General features: G+C 38.7%; 2 protein-coding genes and 1 long non-coding RNA gene across 3 annotated transcripts in view; 2 read left to right on the forward strand and 1 right to left on the reverse strand.

The window, feature by feature from the left end:
- The first annotated feature begins 327 nt into the window (after window positions 1-327).
- On the forward strand, window positions 328-11,101 carry LOC119733262. Its single transcript, XM_038206849.1, has 6 exons — window positions 328-528; window positions 2,409-2,508; window positions 5,103-5,136; window positions 6,860-6,998; window positions 7,489-7,653; window positions 11,096-11,101. Exons 1-6 carry the CDS (start codon window positions 328-330, stop codon window positions 11,099-11,101), a joined length of 645 nt encoding a protein of 214 aa, XP_038062777.1.
- Window positions 11,102-12,897: 1,796 nt separating this feature from the next.
- Window positions 12,898-14,082, reverse strand: LOC119729564. The gene is made up of 3 exons (XR_005271256.1): window positions 14,029-14,082; window positions 13,676-13,803; window positions 12,898-13,526 (listed from the first exon to the last, which is right to left on the reverse strand). It is a non-coding gene; the product is annotated as an uncharacterized LOC119729564 (long non-coding RNA).
- Window positions 14,083-22,446: 8,364 nt separating this feature from the next.
- LOC119733272 overlaps window positions 22,447-23,290 on the forward strand; it is a 95,542-nt gene continuing 94,698 nt past the window's right edge. The window contains exon 1 of the mRNA XM_038206861.1: window positions 22,447-22,511. Coding sequence (XP_038062789.1) covers window positions 22,447-22,511 — 65 coding nt within the window. The remainder of the gene's footprint in view (window positions 22,512-23,290) is intronic.

Here is a 23,290-nt window from a genome sequence, read left to right on the forward strand (position 1 = left end):
TTTGTCAAAGAAACTGAATACATGCACAATTTTGCACTCCCTGTTATCTTTGAAACGGAAGGACATATGGACTTGAGGGTTCGTTAAAGGGAAACAGCGCCCCAAATAACCCCAGAAATGACTTTATATTAAAAAGGCCAAGATTGAAGTTACACCCTTTTGCCTTGGGGGGCCTTATGCTAGCTCCAAATGGACTTCATTCTATCACGAAAGTGACCACTGGGTTGTACTTGTTCACATTCAAGGTTTTTCTTTTCTTTCTCATTTTTAGAACTTAAAGTATTTGATTTCGGGCTTTCCTGCTACCGAAGCAGGCCATCCACCAATATGGCCTTGCCGGCAGGGAGGACCAATCTTCGGTTTGGAGTCACCATGCTGAAGCTAGCTCTGGTACTCTCCATAAGCACCAGCTGGATCAGTCCGGTCCTTGCCAGTTTCATCCGGTTCAAACCGGACACCGAGTACGTCTACACCTTCCATTCCTCCACGGAACTGAAGATGGTTCAGACGCTGCAGACCGAGTCTAAGGTATCGATACCGTTAAACTTGAGTGAACAAAAATATCATGCATTTTAATACTTGGTAATTTGTTATTCAGAGTTTTGTTCTCGTGCACAATAAATGGTTGACTCTAAAGTTAATCTTGATCACTCTCAACCGTCTATCACAAATAATACAAATACTAGCTCCTATTTTGTTAAATAACTTATACATGTATACGCTAAAAGGGATAATGTTGCAGCAAAGTGGATGAAAGGAGATTAACATGCCAGCAATCTTTGGCGGCCAACTTACCTATTGTTCTTTGCCAATCAATATTGAGTTGGAACAACCTAAACTTATGTTCCAATGATTATGTAAACGAGTTACATAAATCAATAATCATAGCGTCCAAATACTATAGAAAAAACAGTATTGTGTTGAGAAATAATCATTCTTTAAGCGAATGTAAGTTATTATTAAACAAAATAGGAGCTAGTATTTTTAATATTTTTTCTCTAAATGTATCAATTTTCAATATGTAAATAACAATGAGTTTTTTTCCCGTACGCCCAATAATCGTCTTTCTATCTAAATCATTGGGATAGGCCAAAGTCTTCGATACATGATGCAGGGAAGCAGCCAAACTTTCTGGTTTTTTTCTATATCTCTATATGGACTACGATTTTTTTACTTTCCTATGAACTCGTTTTCAAATGCGATAGGAATTTGTTTGATGTCTTCTATGCCCATTTAATAAAACAATAATTTTTGTTTGTCTGGTTTTCTGATGCTGTTTGATGGATGGTTATTTTGTTGTTGTTGTTGGCGTTGTTTTTGTTCGTTGTTTTTTGTTAGTTAGTTTTTTGTTTTGTTTGTTTGTTTGTTTGTTTGTTTTGGTTTTTGCAGTACTCTATCATTGTACTGCGCCTTGCTCATCAAGAACATGCGGGCTGATGTACATGTACGTCGGGCCACTTCTCTTATAAGAGGAAATTCAAGTAACTGAGTGACCTTAAAGAAAACTTAAACTGAAAAGTAGGCCTGATGTTCCTGTAAGGAAATGGTGATTAAAGTATAACATCGCAAAGCTTCACTACAGGGTGAGTAAAAAAAAAAACCCAGCGGAACCCAAACCTCAAAAAAAGTTCATATTAAAAAAAGATATGTAGCACCAAAAATAATAATGACTGGAAAGCCAATTTCATAAACTACCGTACTTTTAGATGAAAAACAATTACTTAAATTGCTCAATCCGTTCAAAGTATATCACCATATAAACACAATGGCCCTATAAAAACCTATTTCGTCCAAAAATGCAATTTCAAGAATCGTCGTCAAAATTGTCTTCAAACATCACCAGCAATAAAACCTCAGTTTAAAAGTTAAAAAAATTCAACAAAGTCCTTTTGAAGGCCCATCTTTTGAAAAAAAAAGGTGGATTTTATAAATCACAGTGTTTGCCTATATAAGCAGGGCTGTTAATAACGATATTGTGTACTGGAGTTGTTGACAGTTGTTGACTGTGTCATTTGCTTTGTTGTTCCAAACAGTCAGAACACACAAATTACTTTTTTTGGACGAATCAAGTTTTTGGGTCATGAACGGATTGAGCAATTTCAGTGTGTTGTTTTTCCATCTAAATGGCTTTTCAGTCGTTATTATGTTTTGGTGCTAATTTTTTTTTTAAATATGAAATTATATTTTTTGGGTGTTTGAGTTCTGCTTTTTTGACTCACCCTGTATAGTGCTGCACTGCGGTATAGTAATGTAACTCAAAGTTGTCGACCTTTTTCACACAAATCAAACTTTGTCCCCTTCTAGATGAAGCCTGTCTTTGAAAAAAGCTTAAGTTTCTGATGAGATGGAACTACAGGCTTTATTTATTAACGTTTACTTATGCTGTTTATATGTTCATGTCAACATAGATTGGCTTCGTATTGGTGAAAAGTTCCAACAATAGCAGCGGGCTTCAGGAGATTTACCTCCGGGTTCACTCGGTGGTCGTAACCAGCCAGGAGGAACGAGGTACCCAGGATTTATTCCATTAAAGTTTGTTTTTGACATGAAGTGATTTCTGATGTTTTGCCTCCAGGCCTACTCTTGTTAATTTATATTGACAAAGTCGTTTATAGTAAACACATAGGCTCTCACGCATTCAATCCCCCCCCCCCCCCGGAGTTTCCGGCTTCACCCTCAGGCGAAAGAATGATTGAATTCAAATATCGCCAGAACGATTTGGCGCACCTTCAATATTTCTATTAGGTCAAATTACAAGGAAAACCAGTCTTATTGTGCATTTTCTGTTGTTCGGAGGTACTCTGTTTACACGTTGCTAAGGCGACCGTTCACAAACATTTAATGGAATAAAGAGCTCAAACAGTACCCCTATAAAAACAAATGTCAAAAGTCAGTCTGGAAAGTTCCTAAACTGTTTTTTTTTACCAGAGTTAACTGTGATTGAATATATTTAGAAGCCAAAATGCTATTCACTAAAGAGGATTGATTGCATTCGATTTAAGTCCCAAGCAGGTGCACTTAAAAAAGTGAGGTTTTGATGACAATATTACCTACACAACATGACAGTGTAAGAAAGAAATGAAAACGAAAACGACTGTGCGTTGTATAAAGCAATTTTAAATGCAGATTTGAATGGCATCACCGCTTGTTGAGCTGTGTGAAGGTCCTAGGCCGACCCACCGACATACCGACGGACCGACTGATAAACAATTCAATCAAATAACATATGATGCGATATAGAAAATAACATGAGGAAAAAATTGCATTTATGTCGTTAAACATTCATATTTAATGTCAAAATTCGTTAGGAGAACAAATCGAATTCCTTGAAGAGCATGAGCGCTTTTAGACAGTATATTATCTTCTATTGTATTACCATGAATCGTGGTATATCGGATAAGTAAGGTCTGTTTTGTACTTTATTTCAACAACCGACACATCAAACACTGTTAGATGATACGGATTTTTTAATAGTTCACTTCAATGTAGAAACACTTTATATTAAATGGTAATCTTCTCAAAACCTTAACATTCAACATTGCAAATGAAGAGCATTTTACAGATGTTTTTAACCAACCGAAATAACAGTGGCTTACAATATAATTATATAATAATTCGTGGTCTAGTGGTTAGGGTTCGTGACTCATGATCAGAGGGTTGGGGGTTCGAATCCGTACGGTTGTGTCCATGGACAAGCCACTTCATCCCCATTGCCTCTCTCCACCCAGGAGTATAAATGGGTACCGGTATTAGCTGGGGAGTAACCTGCGATGGACTAACATCCCATCCAGGGGGAATAGAAATATTCTCAGTCGTTTCATGCTACTGAAACTGGAGATAAACACTGATGGACCATTATTGGCTGGTACTTATACATGTATAATATAGGTTTTCCCGGCCAATTTTGCAAAAATAGCATTCGAATTCATCTTGATAGTGGCCAATTTGAAGCGACGTAGCGCCCTGCTTTCATTCCCGTGGTTCGTATGCGATTTCAGGCGATCAAATTAGTTTTAAGACCTGACATTTTCATGTTCAACACATCCTAAATTGAGGTTTTGTCATTCGGTTTAAGTGATCATTCAATTTAGCAGTCGGTTTGGTTTAGGGTTATTTGCATGAGATTCTTGTTTTCGCTTTCATTTCCGTACATTCTATTTAGCAATTTTTTCATTCAAAATAAAAGTCAACGAAGATATACGATACGAGGCTTTTCATTTCTTTCACTTTTTCATTATTTCTGCTTCATGTCGTGGTCCAGTTTTGTGTTTCTGGCCCCTCCTCTTGGCAGGTTTTCCCGTCTGCCAGATCTGAGATACGTTGCTACAATTGACCTGGCAGCAGATATCTGTTTATGCCAAGATTGTCTGCAAGTTCAAGATAGTCTTGGGCATCAAATGAGCATGCTCTACAATTGAAATTCTCATGTAACGCGCATGAGCTGGCATATTGATATTTCTAGTGCTTCAATCTAACAGTTTGCATGGTGATCAGAGTAGTGGCAGAGTCTTGTGGGAGACAGGTTTTTATATCTATATTTCCAAATTGGAACAAAAGCGCTCCATCTTATTCAAACAAATAACCAACGACTTAACGACATGGACCTATTTCGAATTACTTTGCTTACTTTCCACATATGATTGCCTAATGATGAATTCGAATGACCAAACTTACTCAGCTGGAAGCTCCGTCGAATTTGGATGCTCGTTTGTGCAATTTTAATTTGAATGCCCTATTATTGAAATTGCATGATTAAAATGTGAAATCGCATGCTTTTAATGTGAAATTGATTGGTGTTTTTAGGTAATTGAATGTTGATCTCAACGTGCATTCAAATTCGTGCGAAAATGGGTGATTGGTCGCCAATTTGGCTGCCAAATCTGCTTACTTGGCCGGGAAAACCTATATATAAGACGAATGTTAAAAATGCAGAATTCTTCAACAAATTCTTTGACCGCATGAAGTTAAATGTATTAGAGAATTAAACGAGAACTTTACATCAGCATCGATCATTGAAGATCCCAACAAAATCTTAGAATAATATTTGTTGGCCTACCTATTCTCCGATTTAAATTTACTGTCACTGAATTGTTTCTTTTCAGTTCATCTAAGCGAGGAGAGAGATTTTACTGACTGGTAAGTCTTAATTCTGAGCCCTGTACATGTCGTTTGCCGACATCTTGATATGATGAATAACTGATGGCAAGCAATACTTATGGATCACTTCTTAATATCGAAAGAAAAATCTGCTTATATTTAGTTATGTATATAATTACTGTACAATAATTTGTAGCCTGACATGTATTTTCCCCAGTGCGGAAACTGCATCATTGCTTTTTGAAAAATGTAACCAGAAAATACTTCTTATCGTAGCCGGGTTGCACACGACCAGATAAAAAAAAATTCAAATTGAAATAAAATACATACAATTGAAAGCAAAAACTGTTGGAAGTAAAATCCAACTCGTTAAAGAGCATGGACATTGGACCGTGTGTCTTTTGTTCGTTAAAAATGGACCTTGCGGTTTGAAACTCCCGACAACAATAGCAAAGATATAACACAAAGATACATCTTTAAAGTTTCTAAACCCTTCCACCGCACTATGTCTCTTTCAGAACGACCAAGCACGTACTAAATACTGACATTTGGGCGGTATCATGAAATACAATAGTGCTTTCAATTGGCCGAGGGCCAAGGAACTACAACTCGCACCCTGTGTAAACTTTCGAGTCGTGAACATGTGCCGATGTGCAAGATGGCAAGAAAGGACAAACAATTGCCCGGATACTTTCAGATGAAAGATACACAGTCATGTAAACTTAGATGAAGAAACAAAAGGAGCACAAGTCTAATTTCTGTTTCGGGTTTTCAAAGTTTGGGTTGCAAAACAGTCATAGGACATTTCCCTACGTTGCGGTGAAATAATGCGATTAATCAAATGGCGCTACTCTCAAAGAATTGCAGCATAACAAAAGAGTTTAATTGAAGAGTTAAATGAAAGCACTAGAAATGCAATTAATTGATTGCTGCTGTAACTGTTATTTCCCACTTACTTGTCCGCAACAAGAGCTGTTCATCACATCAACTAATGGTTTACAATCATTTTGTATACAGGGTGACACCCCCCCCCCCAAATGCAACCCTTAATCATTTGCCTATTAAAAATAAGGGATCGGTGGATTTTTATGTTTTTGGTATCAGATTAAAGCTGAGAGCTTTTTCTTTCAAATTCTTGGGGAAAAAAATTATTAAAATAGCACTTTGGGTTGCTGAGAAAATGCCAATTAAATTAGTAATTTTTCATCCTGTACACAAAACATTACCACAGTAAGGGATTTTAACTGTACCTATTTGTGCATGTCCTAATCCTTACAAAAAAAAAACATGACATAATATTATGACAACAGTAGGCCTACAAATGAATTTGATGGAACTACCTTTTGTTTTTTAACCTGCACATGTATCTCATCCTTTTTAGTCCTATTTAAAACCCATTCAGTGTCATAAATATGTCAAAATACTAAAGAAATTGCACAAATGAAGGATAATTGCACAGTAGGCTTACAGTAAAATGTTTCACTGCTTGAAATACTTGTATACAGGCTGAAAAATACTTTTACATAATTGGCATTTTCTCAGCAACCCAAAGTGCTATTTTCATGACCGATTTTTTTTCTTCAGTATTTGAAAGAAAAAGTTCTCAGCTTTAATCTGATACCCAAACATTCAAATCCACCGATGTCTTTATTTTAAAGGCAAAAGTTTTAGGGATGCATTTTTTTTTGGAGGGGGGGGGGGGTCACTCTGTATTTGGGATTATAAAATCGTTTATTGCATACACCTAAACTCTCTTGTACAGGTTTTCATTTGACATCAGCGAGAATGGAGCGATTGGCCAGGTGTACTTCCCAGGTGACCAGGATGATCTGGTGATAGGTATTAAGAAAGGTCTGGTCAGCCTGTTGGCAGCTAACCTGCAACATCCTCCACAAGAACAGGTATATGAGATAAAATAAAGGGAACTTGCACAATTATATGCCAGTTATAATCAGCTGCACTCGTTGCATTCCGGATCATCAATTTTTGGGCCATGCATGTAAACAACTCTGGTCCCATACTCATACGCTCCGATTCTAACATTTTTCTTGATCGTATTGGTTAAAAGCAGTGGGGGGGGGGGGGGGGGGGCTACAAGTAGTAACGCTTGTGAGATGGTGTCACTTTCATTTCCTTAAAATAGTAAATTTTAAAACTAAAACAAATTAGAACTTTCCCCGCTGGATATGATTTCGTATTGGGCCTGGATACCTCCGCATACACTGAAAAGTAAGTGAAGGACGCCTTGGGATATGAGAGAGATATGATTGACACACACAAAAAGAACGTGTTTTTTAATCAATAAACGTGACTTCAAATATACTTCAAATATGCTTGTTGTCAGCAAGCATGTTCTTTCACACCATTCAATTTCATCAATTAAAATAACAGGTGTTGGGAAGCGACTGGAGCTACGACTGCAATGAGACAGGTCATGAGGGTCAGCACGAGTCGTCCTACACGGCTCAGATGGCTCCTGGCAACGATGGCATTATTGTCTTCACCAAAACTAGACGGACTCATCCAATACCATACGGCAAATCCAAACACCAAAAGGTAAGGACAGGATATCACCCGTACCCGGGGGAGGGGCGTGTGTGTACGCAACCTCCCTCCCCCATTAAAAAAATACAATAGGTCACGTTTTTTTCTAACCTTCTATTGGTGAAGTCATTTGGCCGATCTGTTATTTTCACTCCTGCTTATGGAAATGACTTTTCTCCCCGAATTATAAAACACAGAAAACATGTTTAAAAATTGCAAAATGTTAACAAGTTATGTATCACATAATGCAAAATATCAGTGGAAAATAGTGATCGTGCACGCAACAGATTGTTTGATGCACTCCTTGAAAATGCATGTTTGTGTCGCTTTCAAGATTATTTTCAATCCTTGTATTGTCATTTCCACATATGTGTCTTGGCGCCTACCATATAGGTTTTTTTTTAATTTCCATATTCATGTGAGCAAAACTGTGAATTCATTCAAGGCGGAACCTTCAAAATGAGGCCTCTGCTTCAGCATCAAAAGTTGCCAGAATGTTGGTGCTTTTTTTACTGGTTGTTTGTTTGGTTCATGGTGGTTCATTGTTCTTTCGATGCATATAACAGTGATTACATGAACGAACTCTATGAAAAAAAAAGTTTTTAATAATCAACTTGCCAGGCTTCATCATTTGAACAGAAACGCCCCACCATTAATTTTGTTTCATTATAAGTGTACCTCGCACACAAAAAATGAGAGATGTCTCATTTTTTTTTTTTTTTAAATACATTTCAGAGGTATGAAAATTCGTCCGTGAAAAGAGTTTTGTCAGGTGCACGCCGTTTTCGGGTTTCCCCTCATAAGGAGAAAATACGCCGATTTTTGGTTTGAAGAGCACCAACAGTAAGCTTCCAAGTTATATGAGAAATGGCGCTGTTGGACCATAAGACAAATAGTCTCTACGATGAGTTTATTCTGAAAGAACCGCCGGGCAGACACGCAAAGGTTTGGGGAAGTTGTCATACGGTACTACACCGCAAACTAGACTTATTGCTGACTTCATCATGTAAATGATTCAATCTTAATTCGAAACGTTTCTCTTCCTGTTCCATTTTCGAGATCTTGGAATTTGTTTTCAATAGGTCTACCCATATTGTTTTTCTTTAGCAATACCCACTTATTTCCATGTCTTTTTGAATGATAATGGAACTTTTAATGGGATAACTACTTCACTTGGAATTACTTGCGGCCCGACAGCGTTTCGTCAGGCGCTCCAAAGGGTCGCAGCAATCTAAAACAGCCAATAAAAAAGCAGTTCAAAATTCGTCAGTATAGAAAAAGAGTGTTGAATTGATATATAAGAAGGGTTATCCATTAGAGACACACTCTCGGAAAAAATGGTCCGGTTAACTTATTCCTTATGATGGGACTTGCGGTTCGGCCGAAGTCAATTTAGCGTGATCGGCTGATGACTGATAAGGTTTACGCACAAAATCCCGAGCCAACGAGGTTTTTGTATAGAAAGCTGCCGAACCACATTTTGCGAGAGTGTGTCCGTAATGGGGTTGAAGCCTGCCGGTAATGCTGAGCCATACTGCCAAAGTTACCAATGGCATCCCTACATTTTCTCGCGCAAATTGGACCCATATTTGGACCTAATTTTATCAAATCTGCTCTTAGATAATAGCCCAAAAGCTAGGGAGATGATCCTCGGCTATATTCGCACGATTCCACCGATTTTAAACTAGACGGTCTCGTTTTTTACAAAAAATTGTGGGGGCACTTTTTGTGCAAATTAACGACTCGCGTAGAATTTTTTGAAACCCTAATCAAAATTATTGCGCCCGCCGTCGGTTTTATTGCGCCACTTCTGATATGTCTTCTGTCTAGCCCCCCGCAGTCACCCCCAGCCACCCCCCAGCCACCCCACCACCACATCGACAAATAATAGTAAATAAATACGGTTTAAAAATGTGCTCGTTTATTCAAAAATTCATGAAGCATATTCAAACTGATTGGATGTTTCCAAAGTGTCTTTCCCATTTGCAAAAATTCTTTTTAAAAGCCCATGGGGGCATGCAAATTGTGATTTGGCCGGCGTTTGCAAATTCGGGTCTTTTTATTGGACAATCTTAAAAGGTAGAACCTAGGAGCCTAGGAGATGTTTTTTTATTTCCGTTTAAGAGTAAATATTTCCCTTACAAAAACACCTAATTATTTTATATTCCCTGACGTGCCTTTATGTGCGCACCCCGCCCCCAATCACCCATAAATAATAAAACGTCATTTCAGCTGGGTTTTGTTACTTTTGTAGTAGCTTGACCTCCCCCGCCAACAACTAAAACAAAAATAGGCAAAATACTGACAACCTTCCAAGGACATCAAGTGTCTCACATCTTTCAAGTTTTATTTATTTTGTTTAATTCCATAGTCTTATTAACATACAAATATTTAAACCAATTCATACAAACAAATACAAAAGATTCCAAATGAGGAAAAAAAGGTGGGCAGAAGGCCAATAAATTTGAGAAATTAACAATCACTTTATAATATCATAGATGATTATTACATAAGCAACGACTACATGACTGTACACGGTAAAGCCAGGTTTTTGTATTTCGCCATTTTGTGAATAAGATTTTTAAAAAGGGAAGATAAAACTTGGGAATGCCCTCCTCCAAAAAAAATCCTAGATTTTGAAACATTTCAGGACTATATTTTGTCTAATTTAACTATTATGTGAAAAAAATATGCGAGGCAAGTTCAAACACTCGATATATATTGCGTTTATCCTTTTGTGAGGTTAGTTAATTATTAATAAGAAAATGAAAAGACATGCAAAACCACCAAGAAAAACAATTGTGCATACGAAGTAAAAAATATAACAAGTAAAAAAAGTGCAATGAAATAAATCACAAAAGGACAAACACAAATGTAATTTGAGTGTCACTTATACCTGTTGCAATGCATTTTGATGGTTAGAAGTTCCTGAACAGTTTATCTTTTAAAATTTCCCAAAAATTAAACGTTCTTGTGTTTTCTAATGAATATACAATGGAAAGAAAGTCACGTTTTAGATAAAACCGACGTCTTGTTAAAGACGTTAAATTTAAAATAAGTTTGTTACATTTCTTCAGTTTTTAAACAATAAATTAATCCTTTTTGAAATCTTTCAAAACTCTTATGACTTACATTGGTTTTCTTAAAAATGCACTTTCAATTTCAAATTAAATTTATAGAGCAAAATTCTCCATTGTCAACTGAACAAAAAGCAAATAGAAAGCCTTAGGCGATACCTCGTTTATAATTTATAATCCAATTGAATGCATTAAAGGTAAGGAATATGAAATTATTAACTTATTGATGCAATAATTTTGGATGACCCAGGACCGATCAAAGGAACATCCCTTCTCCCAGACATGTCACTGCTAAAAAAGCCAGTGACAAATTATTACCCTTACAATAATTTTTCAGCAAGTTTCCATTATTGTCCATTGTTAACTGTCTGTTGCAGGTTTAAGATTATGTGTGATGAGGCTGTTGGAGCCTTGGAGGGTTCATTTTCGTCCAGACAAAGCAGCATAGCTCATCCAGTCTATCTCAACTTTTAGATCATCCTAAGTGGACAGGGGTACGAAAACACTGGGCCTAGCCCATTTGTTACTGAAGTGAAACATTGCAAATGTAGCCAATAATTATGTCTAAGCCCAAGGGCGGATCCAGGGGGGGGCCAAAGGGGGCCATGGCCCCCCCCAAAACGAAACCAATTTTTTTTTTTTTTTAATGTGACATCGCAATAAAGGCAGGCAATGAGTACACCACCATCTTTTCCTCAAAAAAAATTGGTTAAAGTGGTCAGAAATTGCCTCAGATCGCACCACAGAGCATCTAGAATCCAAAAAATTTTCGGGGCCCTCACGGGCCCCGAACCCCACGCCGTAATTTTTGAGACCCACTTTTTTGGGGGGGACCAAATTTTTTTTTGGCCCCCCCCCAAATTGTGTTCTGGATCCGCCCTTGTCTAAGCCTACCTATAACTAGGTCATGGGTAGGATTCAATGGAAACCAAATGATTCTACCCATGTTTCCATTATTTCCTTTTTAAAACAGACACGATTACTGTGTCATAATGTGCCGACGCTGATAATGGCAGGTTGCTTTGGAAACTGCATATAACTCGCACACTATAAACAACCATTAAGATGACAAAATGCCATCTTAATCCTTGCCGATCCCTTCCAAACCGGACTTACATTGAACATAGTACTATACGGAAGGAGGGTTACACGTAGGCTAACATCAACAAGGAAATAATAGTTTTCTAGGTTACTGTAAACCTGTCGCATATCTTGAAATGCTTTCTTTTGAAATTTACATTAAGTACGGTATACTCGTAGCCCACAAAGATTTGATCGTGAAAGTCTATATTAGACCGATCTATTTAACTACTGCAACGCTTTTTTTCCGTTATGGTTTTCGTGTTCTCCCCTTCAATAAAACAGCACTGTCGGCCTTATACGTTATCAAAGGTCAAAGTAAGACAACCAAATGAGTATCCCTGCCGATCTTTCCAAATCGGACTCACATAAATGATGTAGATTAAGCTTAAACCTTTACAAAAACACGCAGAAATGTCGCATGCGATAGTAAATATGTCGCATGTCTTATACAGCCATTTTCCCTATCGCTTTGTTGATTACACTTAAGTTGTACCCTTTCACATGCATAACCAGGCTATTTCTGGCCTTTTTGAAGGCAAACTTCTTTACAAAGTCACAAATTGCAGTTATTTTCGCCGACGAATAATACTTAAAAGATGTGGTGTAGGCCTAGAACTCGGGGGAATGCCTTTAACATGCTGCTTTAATTGAAATTCAGTCATTTTCTTTACATCGATATAATGGAGTTTTTCCTTAATTTCCGTCATTTTTTTACCTTTTTTTTCTGCCGCCATTTTCCCCACCTTTTACCGAAATTCGCTTTCCGACTTTTTAAGCAGTGTGGTACCGTACCGGAAGTGGCTGCCGATTACAATTTGAAATTTTTTTGTTAACATTATTTCGGTCATTTTTCCTTAGCAAATTTTTGCATGGCATAGGGCCTAGAAGTTAAAAAAATTACCGATTTTCAAATATTTATTTCTTTCGCTGCCGCTGTTAATCTTTTTACCGTAATTTTCGTCTCTTTAATTTCATTCTTCCGCAATCGAATTTTTTTTACACTGTAGGTAAGAAAAATAACACTGATATCAAGTATTATTTCTCTCACTAACGCTGTGATTTTTTTAGCCGTGTAAAATATGTTTCGTCACTTCACTTATTTGCCGCGTTGATTTTCGGTGTAATTTTCGTAATTTTCCTGTAGCTACCTGTAGAAACAGAGTGCCGGGCTGCGAGAAGAAACTCCACGTACTATGTGATTTTCGTTGTAATTTATTTAGGCTGATTTGATTTTTGTTTCCACGTTTCGTCACACGCGTTTAGTCAACTATTTCGGGTAGGTATCGCAGTAAAGGTGAAAACAACACTGATTTCAGTTATTTTCGGCGTAAATTTCATCATTTTCTTAGCCACTTGTTGGAAGCGGAGAAGCATTTCTGTGAGTAGAAAATCCACTCATGACTGATTTTCACTGCAATGTATTTTACACACATTTGACTTTTTTTCTTCAATTTTCGTCGTATTCGTTGTCAAATATTTCAGAAATAGGTATCTCAGTAAAGTTAACAAGTAACAGTGATTTAAGCTATTATTTCTACCAATTATAGCGGTAACTTTGGCGTAAGAATTCGTATTTTCGTCGTTTTCATGTTTTTAAAATAATATGCAGTCTGATTTTGGATCCAATATTCCGCAAATTGGAAAGTGTCTGATGAGGGCATCCTTGTCCAGATAGAGCAGCTTCGTAATTTTCCAGTCTCATCCAAGCTTGGCGGTCCTCATCTTCTAAAACATGACAAAAAGAGTAAACAGCATAATTTAGAATTAATATTTAAAGAGGAAATCAAGCATCGTAAGAGGTGACATAGTATTAAAGGAATAACAAATTTAAGTGTAGGCCTACATATCCCTGGTCTCTTTTCAAGTAAACATACCTTAAGAATTGGTAATGGCCAACCAAGCAGGCAGAGTCAGTCAACCGTTGGTCCTCCCAGCTTATGGGAGCTTGAGGCAGGCTCATCCATCTTAGGGCAATTCCCTCACCAGTCAGTGGTCATCATGTCTGTAAAAAGATTCAAATGACGAAAGACAATATCCGAATTATTAAGAAATATCTGAAAGGTAGAGCAAGGGGGGGGGGGGAGAAGAAATATTCGAATTAACCCCACAAAGCAGTGCCCCACTACCAGCACTCTTTATTTGTGGGAGAATATAGAAGAGCACCAATTCATCCATTTTTATTACTTATTTCTGCTTATTCTTTAGGTACATGTAACTAAAAACTAACCTCAAGAATTAGTAATGGGAAGCCCAGCAAGCAGGCCATCTGTTCATCTGTCGGTCCTCCTCCCTGCTTCCGGTTCCTCGGGTTTCTGTTCCCTCATTCCCATTCCCTCATCAGTCAGTGGTCCTCACTTTGCTGAAAGGATTCAAATAACGAAAGGAAACATTTGAATTATTAAGCTGTATTCGTGCCAGGGCTCGAAAGGGGAAAGAAAACATTGAATTAACCCCACAAAGCAAAGCCCTGCTACCAGAACTCGTTTGTGGACGAACCTATAATATTAAACAGAGTCAGATCGCCCATTTAAATTAGTTCTGTGACTTGATTGTTTCTGTTATGGGGAGGCCTACATGTAAACTAACCTAATAATCAGGAATGGGAAGCCCAGCAAGCAGGTCATCCGTTCATCTGTCGGTCCTCCTCCCTGCTTCCGGTTCCTCATGTTTCTGTTTGATGAGGCTGTCGGAGCCCTGACGATGTCTTGAGACAGGCTCATCCTCATCTCAGTAGAGCAATTCCCTCATCAGTCAGTGGTCCTCACTCTGCTGAAAGGATTCAAACAACGAAAGGAAACATTTGAATTATTGAGCTGTATTCGTGCCAGGGCTCGAAAGGGGAAAGAAAACACTGAATTAACCCCACAAAGCAAAGCCCTGCTACCAGAACTGGTTTGTGGACGAACCTATAATATTAAACAGAGTCAGATCGCCCATTTAAATTAGTTATGTGCCTTGATTGTTTCTGTTATGGGGAGGCCTACATGTAAACTAACCTAATAATCAGGAATGGGAAGCCCAGCAAGCAGGTCATCCGTTCATCTGTCGGTCCTCCTCCCTGCTTCCGGTTCCTCATGTTTCTGTTTGATGAGGCTGTTGGAGCCCTGACGATGTCTTGAAGCAGGCTCATCAATCCCAGTAGAGCAATTCCCTCATCAGTCAGTGGTCCTCATTTTTCTGCAAGGATTCAAATGACGAAAGAAAACATTTGATTTATTGAGCTGTAATTGTGCCAGGGCTAGAAAGGGGAAAGACAACATTGAATATTAAACCCCACAAAGCAAAGCCCCGCTACCAGAACTCGTTGTTTGTGGACGAACATAGAAGAGCGCCAGATCGCCCATTTTGATTAGTTCTTGACTGTTTCTGTTTAAGTAGGCTACATGTACACAAACCTGATAGTCAGTAATGGGATGCCCAGCAAGCAGGTCATCCGTTCATCTGTCGGTCCTCCTCCCCGCTTCCGGTTCCTCGAGTTTGTGTGATAAGGCTGTTGGAGCCCTGACGATGTCTTGAGGCAGGCTCATCAATCTCAGTAAAGCAATTCCCTCATCAGTCAGTGGTCCTCATTTTTCTGAAAGGATACAAAAGAAAACATTTGAAATATTGAGCTGTATTCGTGCCAGGGCTAGAAAGGGGAAAGAAAACATTAAATTAACCCCACAAAGCAAAGCCTGCTACCAGAACTCGTTGTTTGTGGAAGAACATTATAACAGAGTCAGATCGCCGATTTTGATGAGTTCTGTGACTTGATTGATTCCGCGAAGAGGAGGCCAACATGTAAACTAACCTCAAAAAATAGTAATGGGTAGCCCAGCAAGCAGATCATCCGTTCATCTGTCGGTCCTCCTCCCTGCTTCCGGTTCCTCGAGTTTCTGTGTGATGAGGCTGTTCGAGCCTTGGAGGGTTGATTTTCGTCCAGACAAAGCAGCCTAGCTCATCCATGCAGTCTCAACTTTTAGATCATCAGTTTCTTTGATGAAAGCTGCAACTCTTTCCTAAGTGAACAGGGCTACGAAAACACTGGCCCTAGCCCATTTGTTACTGAAGTGAAACATTCCAAAGCATTATGTCTAAGCCCACTTGTAATAAGGCCACTTGTTACCAAATAGAAACTAAACGATTCTACCCATGTTTCCACTATTTACTTTTGAAAACAGACATGATCTCTTTTTGTCATAATGCACACGAACATGTGCTGACACCGATAACGGCAGGTTGCCAATAAGTTGTACCCTTTCACAATGTACTTTTTTTGGTGGGTCGGGGGGGGGGGGCAATTAGGTCTTTTTGAAGGCACTTCTCGACAATGCCAACAATTTTGATGTTTTGAAATGCCGATGTATATAACTGAAATTCAGTCATTTTCTAAACAGATATTTTGTTCATTATGGTGTGATTTTTTTTCTCGTAATTTCGTCAATTTCATTTTCTTTTGCTGCCGTCATTTTCCCACCGTTTGCCAACATTCGCTTTCCGACTTTTTGAGGCAAGTACATGTACATGTATTTACTTCTTTCGTTGCGGATGATTAATTTTTATGCCGTTATTTTCGTTATTTTGATTTTTATTTCCCTAACCCATTTTGTTTACTTTGTGGCAAGAATTTTTTTACTGATTTCGGGTATTTTTACTCTCACTAACGTTCTGATGTTTTTCTCGCGTTATTTTCATCATTTTCCTAGCGTGTAGGCCAACACGTAGAAAGCGGAGTAATTTCTTTTTTCGGAAAAAAAAAATCGCTTACGATGTTATTTCCGCTACAATTTATTTTGGACCGATTTAAAGTTTGTTTTCAGTTTTCGTCATACGCGAAGTCAAGTAAATATCCGGGTGGGTATTATTTATTTCAATACTGCCTAACATTTTGAAGTTGATTTCGTATTTTCGTCAATTTGAGGTTTGCCTATTCAAAACCGTGACATTTTTTTGCCCGACGTATTGCAGTTGAGAAAAAATAACACTGATTTCAAGTATTTTTCCTTTCAACATCTGCTTCGATTTTGCTTAACGATTTGACATTTTCGTAGCCGCAACGATTAATTTGATTTAATTTTTTTTTATTTTGTCTATTGTCAGAGACAACAGACGGATACCATTAAAAAATCAAACCACACAGAGAGCAATGCACACAAAGGCAAAAAATCAAACATGCAACATTTACAATGAAACAAAATACAATCTACTTTTGAGTTTTTTCCCCCAAAAGTCATTCTCTCTGTAAGCATTTTCTTACTCACAGATAAGTTTACCTTTAAATACTTAATAATGAACCGAGCTTAAAAGCTCTTCACAGAATAAAAATGTCTTTTATATAAATTTATGCAAAGTATAATTAACCAAAGTTATGACTTTTGATATTACTACGATCATTAAAATATGGTCAACTGTCAACTGTGCCCTCACTGCTCACAGACTAGCGAAGTATAGACAATGCGGCGCTTTTACAGACGCTGTTAATCCCAGATTTTTTGACCTTTTAGTGTTACTATAAGAGCGTATATGTCACCTTAACAGAGAGCTCATTTAGGAATTAGTGTTACTTGTTAACCAACAGGTTTTTTTCTGTATGGCTATTTAAGTAGTAACGTCCTTCCGTGTTTTTGTTAAATGGTTAAAGTTTTAATGTTCAAGTTCTTCTGAAGGAAGGGGCCTCTTGGAAATCGGCGCTACTAATATGCACCGAAGAGGGTATCCCTTACAAGTGACACTGCACCAGGCATGGTCACTGTCAATTGCCGATGGCCTAGATTTTATGAATCTTGTTTGGTCTTAAACATTTTATACAATAAAGAAATTATATCGTCGTTGGTGGACAACGCACCAGGCATTGCCACTTTCTGTAGTTGTTTTACTAACTTTGTTTAATTATTGTTTTGAGTAGGGCAAAGTACCAGCCAATGTCCGTATAGAGGGCAGCATTCCAGTTGATCGATAAAAAATCACAAATTACTCTCAATCAATTACAAAATCGACTTTAAATTTGCGAGTGAAGTTTCTTAATAGCGAAAATGAAATAAAATACACCAGTACTTTCAAGTTTAGGGGGACAGTGTTATTTATTAGACTAATTTTCGTGTGCATTTTCATCCTATTTTTTAATTTTTTTTTAAGAAAACTTCTAAAACTTCCCATCGCACTGCCTGCAGGCTCAATGTGCGCATGCTCGCAGCGGGCTGTGCTTGCTCCCTAATTTTCGTTTGCTTCGTTTTCCCTAACACTGTTCATTGCACTTTGCTAAAACAGTTCCCTAGATTTTATCACTTCGAAGTATGGTACACGAAATCGCGCGATTACGCAGGTACGCGGATATGCGGATACGCGGGTACGTGGGTACGAAGACCAAGAGGAGATGAACATATTGTTCTTATTTAGGGCCTACTACTATTATGACAATCACAACGTACGTTCGTGATACATCTAATTTATCACATACGTACGTGATAATATAATATTACGTACTAACGCAATATTAGTATTATTCTTGCGTACATACCTGATAAATAAGTACATATTACGTACGTACATGTATTGCATATGTATTAAAGTGATAATACGTGTATCCTTAAACGAGTATACGTTGTGTATACGTACTTAATAATTATCACGTGGGCCCTACGTACGTAATAATTATCACGTGGGCCCTACGTGATAATATTACCTACGTACGTGATAATATTCAAGTACGTGCGCGAGTTACGTATGTACGTGACAATAACACCTACGTAATAGTATTATGAAAAAAACTAAATAACTCCCATGTCCCTTCACGGTCTTCGTACCAAACCGTCTCCGGTCTAGCCAAAACAAAAATTAAAAAAAACACGAGTTTGCCTAACATTACGTATGAATATGCCTTATTATCGAACGGAAAAGCGATAGAACGCGGTGCGGATGTTTCTAACGCGTATGAGAATATTTCGCCGAATTTAAATGCCTATAACATTATCCTAACACTCCTACAGATCCAGCAGCTGCTTTGCTTTGCTTTGCGGATGCTGCATAATGCACGCCTGCAGCGTCTGCACTCCTCCCAACTTGACCTACAAAAAAAACTAATTAATTGTTTGCATCACTTGCACCAACGTTTTGCCCAGAATGTTGATTAGGTTTTATATGGTTTCAATTTATTTTTAGTTTCTGAGACTGAGGTGGGGAACGTCTTTTAACCTTCTCCAGAAAGGGAGTTACATAAGACCTGAAAGTCAATGTGACAATGAAGGAGACACTGTCACAGGTTTATCATTGAAAATACTGGTGTAAATTAGCGAGTTTAATTATTCAGGGACAATTTGAAAAAAAAAACTTCCACTGGAATGCTACCCTTCAACTGTTCCACGTGCGAACGCAATGTCACTGCACGTATCAAATTCCTATGCAAATTAACTCACGTGCGAACACAATGTCACTGCACGTGTCTGACGAATTCTTTCGAAATTTTATTTTCTCCCCACGTGCGACACAATGTCACTGCACGTGATAAATTCCTATTGGCATTGCATTATTATTGAATAAAATAATCATTTTCGTTCAACCTTAATTCTACTGTAATTTATCTTCCATGTAAACCTTTTTTTAACATCCAATGAAATTAAAGGAGTTCTCTGTTTCAGGTGACAAAACTCTCTACTTTTACCAGAGCTTATACACCTTATACACATGTACATTAATCAGAGACATGTAACGTACCTCTTTCTACTCTTGAAGACATTGCCCCTCTTGGTGTTGATATTGGAGTAAATGGTGACGATGTCTTTGTTAATACAAATTGGACACAATGTGCACGTTCAGTTAGAATAAACAATTTTATAAAGAGCCAAAATGATAATTTTGAACAGTGTACTGAGTTGCATGCAGTGAGCGTGAGGAGCACAACGACAGTAATGAAGGCCTAGCCCAGCACCGAAACAACAGCTTAAGATAAAGCCCGTGCACGCTAGGTCGCTGTACCATGGTGATCAGCGAGGCATGAATGTAACAATAGGGCTGGAGTCTGAGTGGAAATCTTCTAAACACGTTATTTGCATAATGTGCATTCAGCACAAGCCTGGGTTAGAAATGAGAATCGGATAGAATGCTAATGCGTAATCCCGATGGGCGATTACATTTTGGTCACGAGACTTACTTAGAGGGGTGGCACAGTTTCATACTGAGTTGAAAACAATTGCCTGTTTAAATACATTTGTGAAGGACGAAAACAAAATGTACTGCACCCACTTTTGGGGTTTGAATTTTTGGACTAACCGGTTACAGTCGCATCACCGGGGCACTTGCTCAATAAAAGGCATCTTCCATTGGTGTAGCTTTTTGGGGGGGGGGGGGGGGGGCACATCCGTGCTGAACTTGATGCCGACATGTTTTTTTTCACCGGACACTTGGCCTCCGTAAAATCAAATGGGGGCCGGGGGGGGGGGGGCTGGGCTGGTACCAAGTTTACAAAAATTGGAGCGCTCTTCGAAACCGGCCATTTTATTCTGGTTCTGTATCTGGTGGATGTACTGCATGCATAATCTCATCAGTAGGGATGTAATATGCAGACGCCATGGTGACCGAGCAGATATTTACATGAAGTTGTAACGTTTCAGATGATCAATTCTCAATTATCAATTCGTCTTAATTTTTAGTTAAATATCACACTTTAATTATCAATGTTCCTTTTGAACTTTATTAATGATTAATTCATTTGAATGCATCGCTCATTGTTTTCCTTGTATACTATACACCCACACAGAACCTTTGCAATGTGTAGTCCCTATACTTTTATACGGAGCAAATGACCTTCACTGCCCACACACAAGTCTTTGGTCAGTTTCTTATACAACCAAGTTATTTTCAAGATCATTGTTTTGAGGTACTATATTACTCATTCCTAGTCATTTTTCTGAGACTCAAGGAAACCACGATATGACTAAGTTTCCCCATTCTTAAGTATTTCTTATTCTGAAGACTACATGTTTCCACCAGTATATACGTGCTGCTCCACCAGCAGTATCTCATTCTGTTTCAATTCTGTTTCAATTCTAATTCTGTTCCATTTCTATTCTAATCTATTTCAGTTCACCCAGTTCTCTTTGTCTCAGTTCCCTGTAACCAGTTCAATCAATCAATGTGTATTAAAATATTGTTGTGGAATAAACACTCAAGGTAAACACATTCCTCAACCAAATCATCGACCTATCCATTCCCCAACAAAGTGGGCCCCCTGATGATGTCATCTATGTTAAGAGACAGCAATTCCAATGCTTGGTGCTTGACGTATTTCCGGTTGAAATTTATAATGTGCCCATTTTCAAGGCCCATTGTAGAGGTTTTAGGGCTCGGGTTTTCATATTCCCCGCTCATATCAGAACTCTCAGGCTATACCATTTTGTGAAAACAAATTATCCGAAATTTTAGAGCCTGTTTTGTTTTTATCTCGAGGGGGCCGGCACATTTCATGCTCAAGGGGGGCACATCTATGTCCGCAGGAGGGGCACTTGGGAAAATCTAGGAGGGGGGGGGGGGAGTGTTTTCCCGGTTTCGCTGCCCCTGGACCCGAACTAGGGACAACTAAGACGTACTAAATAATTTATTTCACGAGACTGGCGATGATCGCAATTTTTTTTCTAGACATTGAAGTTCTACAACATCGTTTTTTTTTCGCGACATGAAATTCACGATAAATGTATGGTGGTGTACGATAATGATCATCGGGAATGCAACGAAATAAACGGAGTGTTTTTCTAATAAAGGTATACGGTGTGTGGGTGGACTATGATTGACCGATCCAGTAAGCACCGCCCCATGGTGTTCTGACCAATCACAGCCGTGACTTTTATGTCCGACGTGCTCGCACAAAAGTCACGCGCGTATGATGCGCGCGGCAGGAAAATGCAGTGTGGCATTGGATAGGAGCACGTGTTAATTTGCCCAGTGCGCGCGCAGTGGGCGGGGTTTACTGGATCGGTCCATTAATCCGGTTCGCCTAAAACGTCATACACCATTAGAGACACACTCTTGGAAAAAATGGCCCGATTGGGCCCCCCAAAAATAATAAGTCGGTCTCTGGTCAGCGCGTGCGTCGATTTTAATCATGCGCGTCAATCTTTTTTTTTTCAAAATGTTCCGCGGTAGCTCCAACAGCGCCCTCTATTGCCGCACCTCCTCAAATTTTTTTTACCAAAGAGTACCAAGGAATGGGAAATTGCACCAAGGCAAATGATCGAGAGCACCAAGGCAAATTATGGAGGACACCAATGTACATGAAGACACCAAAAAAGCAAAATAGTACCCCACCTTGTATGTACAATCCAAGCTTGAAGAAAAGAAAAAAGCCAAAAAAAAGCCGCATCGCCGCGTCAATTCCGGAACTTTGGTCTGACCAGAGACCAATTTTTTTTTTTTTAGGCTTTAACGTGGTTAACTTATTCCTTATGATGGGACTTGCGGTTTGGCCGAAGTCAATTGAGCGTGATCGGCTGACTGATATGGTTTACGCAAAAAACCTCGAGCCAACAAGGTTTTTGTATAGAGAGCTGCCGAACCACATTTTGCAAGAGTGTGCCCGTAATGTCTCAGTTTAAAAAAGGCCCAATTTCTTTGGAAGCCGAACTAACATCAAGCTTGTCAATATTTTATACTCTAGGAGATTCACTATCACCCAGCTATGCAGCTCCCATCCATGGTCAAGATACTCGACCACTTTGATGCTCCGAAAGAATCAGCACCAGGGTAAGATATGTTCACTACTTCCTGCGTCACCAAACTTCCATTTGTACTACTCTTTACTATTTCTATTGCATTATGAAGGTTTAACTTTATCCAACAACTGTTTAGGAAATGTTGGGCCTTGTGATGCTATTGGTCTGCGATCACTTTGGCGTTCATGCAGATTTCGCGCAACTGTCTTTTATATACTTTTTTTCTCGTAATTTCAAAGACGGCCAGATTAAACATCTTACCTTGGATATACCGTTTCCTGTTAATATTGCAGCTACCGATAAAACAGTTTGCCGCCCTCTTTTGTTTGAAAAGAAAGAAAGATGTTTTAGTCTAGTCTGGCTCCTTAATACGCCACGTGAATGAATCATCCTTAAGCGTCCAGGTGTAGAACTTAATAGCGGAAAACTTTGAAGTTTTGGAAGTTAGGCGGCATATTGCATATCGGGGTATTTGATCAAAACAACGTTCATGACGTTTCGTTGTGTTACGGTATAAAACATGATCGGTCACGGTGACATTAAACTATCTCTTCATTTAACTAGATTGGACATGCGGGCACAATTGCAGAATACCCCGCCACTCGATCTATCCACCTCGTAGCCGGCTACGAGGTCACGGCTGATTGACCTCAATAAACATTCTCAGCGCTACTTGTACTCCACTACGTGGAGCCTCATAGTTCTGGGAGTAGCTCCATTGCACTCCCACTTCGTGACCGCGTAGCCGCCAACAGGGTAGTTGGTTTGGACTTAGACTTTTTTCAGCAACTCCCAATTCCTTTTGTGTTG

Source organism: Patiria miniata, unplaced genomic scaffold (assembly GCF_015706575.1).
Source record: "Patiria miniata isolate m_02_andy unplaced genomic scaffold, ASM1570657v1 HiC_scaffold_1, whole genome shotgun sequence".
Classification (NCBI taxonomy): domain Eukaryota; kingdom Metazoa; phylum Echinodermata; class Asteroidea; order Valvatida; family Asterinidae; genus Patiria; species Patiria miniata.